Raw genomic sequence first — 6498 nt, forward strand, 5'->3', positions numbered from 1 at the left:
TCTCTGGATGTGAGAATTTTGATGTGAGAATCCCTGGATGTGAGAATCTCTGGATGTGAGAGTCTGTATGTAGGAATCCCCGGATGTGAGAGTCTCTGGATATGAGAATCCCCGGATTTAAAAGTCCCCGGATGTGAGAGTCTCTGGTTGTGAGAATCCCCGGGTGTAAAAGTCCCCGGATGTGGGATTCCCCGGATGTGTAAATACATCCCCGGGAATCCCCGGATGTGTCACCAGAAGTGAGAATCCCTGGATGTGAGAATCCCCGGATGTAGGAATCCCCGGATGTGAGAGTCAGTATGTGGGAATCCCTGGATGTGGAAATCTCTGTATTTGAGTATACCCGGATGTTTAATACCCGGATGTGAGTCCCCGGATGTGAGAGGCGCAGGCCACAATCTGCCGTAGCCCCGGGCTCGGGGTCAGAGGTCCGGGATCAGGCGGTCGCAGGCGCAGAGCAGTCCGGGCACGCAGCAGGGCTGCAGGCGCGGGCTCCAGGTGTTGTGTGCAGGGGCGAGGGGCGGGGCCGCGCGGGGGCGGCGCGTGCGCAGCATCCGGGCCACCGCGGCCTCCACGCGCCTGCGCGTCGCCATCGGGCCCTGCAGCGGGCGGGTCTCCCCCGGGTCCGCCGTCAGGTCAAAGAGCAGTGGCCGCCGGTGGCGGGTCATTCGCCGCCCCGAGCAGGCGCAGGCAGGGAAACCGAGGCAGGCGCCCGAGCCCGGCGGGTCGAAGCGCGGAGTGGCGAAGTGCAGCTTCCACACCGTGCGGCCTGCGGGGGGTGGGGGGAGAAAGGAGTAACATCCGGGACCTCACATCCGGGGATTCCCATCCAGGAATTCACATCCAGGACATCACATCCAGGGATTCACATCCGGGCATTCATATGCAAGACCTTACATCCGGGGATTCCCATCCAGGACCTCACATCTGGGTATTCACATCCGGGGATTCCCATCCGAGGCCTCACATCTGGGATCTCACATCCGGGGCCTCACATCCAGGAATTCTCATCCAGTACCTCACATCTGGAGCCTCACATCCAGGAATTCCCATCGGGGACTTCACATCCGGGACCTTACATCCGGGGATTCCCATCTCATGCCTTCCATCCAGGTCCTCACATCCCGGGATTCCCACATCCGGGGATTCCCACATCCGGGTCTCCCACCCCCAGGCCTTGTATCACACGCACACGCATGCAGCCCCCTCCCCCGCCCAGGGACCCGGCGGCGGTCGAGGCACTCACTTGGGCGGTCGAACCAGCGCACGGCGTGCAGCCGGGCCTCGCAGTAGTGCAGCAGGAAGTCGTGGCCTGCGGCCTGCGCCGTCCCCAGCAGCGCGGGCATCAGGTCCCGGCCGTCCACCTCCCTGCGGGACCCGGATGTGCAGGCTTCTGAGCGCTCAGAGACCCGGATGTGCAGGCCAGAGATCCCAGAGACCTGGATGTCAAGGCTTGAGCCTTTAGAGACCCGGATGTGCAGACTTCTGAGCCCTCAGAGACCTGGATGTGCAGGCTTCTGAGGCCTTCAAGACCCGGATGTCCAGGCTCCTGAACACTCAGAGACCCGGATGTGCAGGCTTCTGAGCGCTCAGAGGCCCGGATGTGCAGGCCAGAGATCCCAGAGACCCGGATGTCCAGGTTTCTGAGCCCCAGAGACCCAGATGCGCAGGTCTAAAACCCAGGCCTCTGGTCTTAGAGACCTGGATGTGCAGGCCTGAGGCCTCAGAGACCCGGATATCCAAGCTTCTGAGCGCTCAGAGACCCGGATGTCCATGCTTCTGAGACCCCAGAGACCCGGATGTGCAGGCCTGAGAACCCAGAGACCCGGATGTGCAGGCTTCTGAGCCCTCAGAGACCCAGATGTGCAGGCCTGAGACCTGGGCCTAGGTACTCAGAGACCTGGATGTGCAGCCCTGATGCCTTAAGACTCGGATATGAAGGCCTGAGTCCTCAGAGATCCAGATGTTCAGGCTTCTGAGTGCTCAGAGGCCCGGATTTGCAGGCCTGAGCCCTTAGTTACCCGGATGTAAAGGCTTCTGAGCCCCCAGAGACCTGGATGTCAAGGCCTGAGCCCCGGGTCTTTGGGTCTTAGAGACCCGGATGTGCAGGCTCCTGAGCCCCCACAGACCCGGATGTGCAGGCCTCAGCCTCCCCCCTCGGGATCCCCGGATGATCCCCCTTCCCCCCCACCCCGTGGGGACCCAGGCCAGCGAACTCCTACCTGTCCGCTGGAACCCAACCCCCGGCCAGGCGCACCACGGTGGGGAACAGGTCCATAAGGCTGGTGGGCTCAAGCACCAGGCGCCCTGCGGGCAGCGTCCCGGGCCAGCGCACCAGTCCAGGGACCCGGATGCCGCCCTCCCAGCCGCCCATGCCTTTGCCACCTGCAAGGGGGGGGACGAAGGGCAAAGGTCAAGGGGCGGGGTCGGGCCGCGTGGGAGGCCCCGCCCACCCTGCCTCAGTTTCCCCCTCGCCTCGGTGCACGCCGTTGGAACCCCCGAGGCGGGCGCCCCCAGCCCGGGCCTCCAGTGAGGCACCGTGGTCCGACGTGAAGTAGACGAGGGTGCGGCGCCCCAGCCCCGCGCCGTCCAGCGCCGCCAGCAGTCGCCCTGCGGGGGGGGGCGGGCGGGGGAAATGGGTCCGTGCCTCAGTTTACCCCCAGCGTCCACTGTGCCTCCGTTTACCCCCAACATGCACCATGCCTCAGTTTACCCCCAACGCTCACCGGGCCTCAGTTTACCCCCAACATGCACCGTGCCTCAGTTTACCCCCAACATGCACTGTGCCTCAGTTTACCCAAATGCACTTTGCCTCAGTTTACCCAAGTGCACCGTGCCTCAGTTTACCCTAAACATGCACCGTGCCTCAGTTTACCCCTATATTTGGGCCTCAGTTTACCCAAGTGCACCGTGCCTAAGTTTACCCAAATGCACCATGCCTCAGTTTACCCCAACCCGCTGATCCTGTCCCCGTGCCTCAGTTTACCCCCATCCCCGTGCCTCAGTTTACTCAACCCACTCACCTCGTCCCCGTGCCTCAGTTTACCCAACATGCACCATGCCTCAGTTTACCCAACATGCCCAGTGACTCAGTTTACCCAACATGCACCATGCCTCAGTTTATCCAACATGCCCAGTGACTCAGTTTACCCAAATACACCGTGCCTCAGTTTATCCCAATACCCAGTGACTCAGTTTGCCCAACATGCACCGTGCCTCAGTTTACCCCTATACACGGGCCTCAGTTTACCCACATCCACCATACCTCAGTTTACCCAAATGCACCGTGCCTCAGTTTACCCAAGTGAACCGTGCCTCAGTTTACCCCCAACATGCCCAGTGACTCAGTTTACCCAAATGCACCGTGCCTCAGTTTACCCAAACCCTGTGCCTCAGTTTATCCCCAACACACTGACCCCGTCCCCGTGCCTCAGTTTACCCAAATGCACCATGCCTCAGTTTACCCCAACCCATTGACCACCTTCCCATGCCTCAGTTTCCCCCATCCCGCTCACCCCATCTCCGTGCCTCAGTTTCCCCCAACCCACTCATCCCACCCCCGTGCCTCAGTTTCCCCATCCCGCTCACCCCGTCCCAGTGCCTCAGTTTCCCCATCCCACTCACCCCACCCCCGTGCCTCAGTTTCCCCCATCCCACGCACCGTGCCTCAGTTCCTCCCCCCGCACTCACCCACCATCCAGTCGAGCTCCTCCACGTTGTCGCCGTAGGCGCCGTGCGCGCTGCGGCCCCGGAAGGCAGGTGAGGTGACCAGCGGGACGTGGACGTGGAGGAAGGAGATGAGGAGGAGGAAGGGGCGGGCCTGGTGCCTGCGGACCCACATCAGACCCCGTCCCCATCATCAATAACCTCACCAATAACCGACCTGATCAGATATTGCCAATAATCGATCAGATGATCGATAATCGATCCTGATCTGATCAGATATTACCAATAATTGATCCTGATCTGATCGATAATACCAATAATCGATCGTGATCTGATCGATAATACCAATAATCAATAGTGATCTGATCAAAAATACTAATAATCGATCATGATCTGATCAGTTATTACCAATAATCGAACAGATCTGATCAGTTATTACCAATAATCAAACATCATCTGATCGATATGACCAATAATAGAACATGAGCTGATCAGATATTAATAATCAAACAGGATCTGATCAATAATACCAATATTCAATTGTGATGTGATCGATAATACCAATAATCGAACATCATCTGATCGATAATACCAATAATTGAACATGAGCTGATCAGTTATTACCAATAATTGAATATCATCTGATCAGTTATTACCAATAATCGATCATGATCTGATCAATACTACCAATAATCGATCATGGTCTGATCTGAGGACTACCAATAATCGATCATGGTCTGATCTGAGGTCTACCAGATATCTCTACAGATCTACTAGATGGAACATCCGGGGACCTGAGGTCTACCAGATGTCTATAGAGATCTACTGGATGTACATCCAGGGATCTGAGGTCTACCAGATGTCTCTACAGATCTACTGATGGAACATCTGGGAACCTGAGGTCTACTAGATGTCTGTAGAGATGTACTAGATGTAACATTCAGGGATTTGAGATCTACCAGATGTCTATAGAGATCCATTGATGGAACATCCGGGGATCTAAGGTCTACCAGTTGACTATAGAGATCTAGTAGATGGCATCTGTCCCCCTCCCCGATCCCAGGCTGACCTGTGGATGAAGGCCTCAGCCTCCCGCAAGAAGAGCCTCGCGCTGGCCTCGAACCTCAGAGGCTGCTGGACGACCTGGTGATCCCTCATCAGGAAGCAGTCGGCATGGACGATGAAGACACCCAGGATGCGGGAGGTGCAGGCCAGGAGCAAGGCCCCACATCCGGGGCCCAGCACCCAGGGCACCCAGCGCAGGCCCAGCAGGCCCGTGAGCTTCCCAGCGGCCAGGCAGAGCAGGGAAAGCAGCAGCAGCTGCGCCCCCAGATCCAGGGGCCCTTGCAGACGCGCTCGCTTCTCTGAGGGTTCCGCTTGCAGGCAGTCCCCCATCAGGGTGAAGGGGACCCCGAAGAAGGAGTCAAACCCGTGGTTCAGGGGGTGGTGGCAGTGGTCAGTGGGGGACTCACAGTTGAGGCCCAGGTGCCATTTGCCTGGAGGGGAAGAGATGGATGGATGAGTGAATGGATGGGTGGATGGGTGGATGGATGGGTGGATGGGTGGATGGATGGGTGGGTGGATGGTTGGGTGGGTGGATGGATGGATGGATGGGTGTATGGATGGATGGATGGATGGGTGGGTGGGTGGATGGATGGATGGATGGATAGGGGAATGGGTGGATGGATGGATGGGTGGATGGATGGATGCACAGTGGATGGATGGATGGGTGGATGGGTGGATGGATGGATGGATGGGTGGGTGGATGGATGGATGGATGGGTGGGTGGATGGATGGATGGATGGATGGGTGGATGGGTGGGTGGGTGTATGGATGGATGGGTGTATGGATGGGTGGGTGGATGGATGGATGGGTGGGTGTATGGGTGGGTGGGTGTATGGATGGATGGGTGGATGGATGGGTGGGTGGATGGATGGATGGATGGATGGGTGGGTGGATGGATGGGTGGATGGGTGGGTGGGTGTATGGATGGATGGGTGGATGGGTGGGTGGGTGGATGGATGAATGGATGGATGAGTGGATGGATGGATGGGTGGGTGGATGGATGGATGGATGGATGAATAGGTGGATGGGTGGATGGATGAGTGAATGGATGGATGGGTGGATGGGTGGATAGATGAATGGATGGATGGGTGGATGGATGGATGGATGGGTGGATGGATGGATGGATGGATGGATGGATGGATGGGTGGATGGATGGATGGATGGGTGGATGGATGGGGGATGGGTGGATGGGTGGATGGATGACTTCTCTCTTACCTATGAGGCCGGTGGCGTATCCCTGCTCCTGCAGGATCTTGGCGAAGGTGATCTCGGAGGTGGGCAGCCCACCTGACACGGCTGCCCACTGCAGCACGCGCGCCCCGTTGGTGGTAACCATACCTTCCAAGAGAGAGGAGAAGGACCCTAGGTCAGTGATGATGGCGTCCCGGGTCAGGAGGGGGCATCTAGCACCTTCAGGGGGAAGGCCTGCTGTGTCTGGGATAGCCTGGGACCTGCCCACCCAGGGTGGAAAGGACCCCAGCCCTGGGAGCCCCCGGGGAAACCAATATGGCGTCACTTCCGGTTTCCTGGTGGTTCAGGGGGGAAGTCCCAGAGTCTCAGGAATTTGAACCTGAGATCCTCAGAGTAGTCCTCCCCTCCCTCTGGTGGACCTCAGTGCCCTAGATGTTGATCCTCAGTTCCCTGGATGTTGGACCTCAGGTCCCCGGATGATGGAGTTCAGTGCCCTGTATGGTGGATATCAGGACCCCAGATGTTGGACTTCAGTTACCCGGATGTTGTATCTCAGTTCCCTGGATGTTGGATCTT

General features: G+C 58.1%; 1 protein-coding gene across 1 annotated transcript; it reads right to left on the minus strand.

The window, feature by feature from the left end:
* Window positions 1–422: 422 nt before the first annotated feature.
* Window positions 423–6420, minus strand: LOC106002717 (arylsulfatase E-like). Its single transcript, XM_013037540.1, has 8 exons — window positions 6302–6420; window positions 5947–6069; window positions 4736–5162; window positions 3691–3827; window positions 2476–2610; window positions 2223–2385; window positions 1247–1368; window positions 423–769 (listed from the first exon to the last, which is right to left on the minus strand). Exons 2-8 carry the CDS (start codon window positions 6065–6067, stop codon window positions 423–425), a joined length of 1452 nt encoding a protein of 483 aa, XP_012892994.1. The 5' UTR covers window positions 6068–6069; window positions 6302–6420.
* Between the last annotated feature and the right edge of the window lie 78 nt (window positions 6421–6498).

Source organism: Dipodomys ordii, unplaced genomic scaffold (assembly GCF_000151885.1).
Source record: "Dipodomys ordii isolate 6190 unplaced genomic scaffold, Dord_2.0 Scaffold1000000419, whole genome shotgun sequence".
Taxonomy (NCBI): Eukaryota; Metazoa; Chordata; class Mammalia; order Rodentia; family Heteromyidae; genus Dipodomys; species Dipodomys ordii.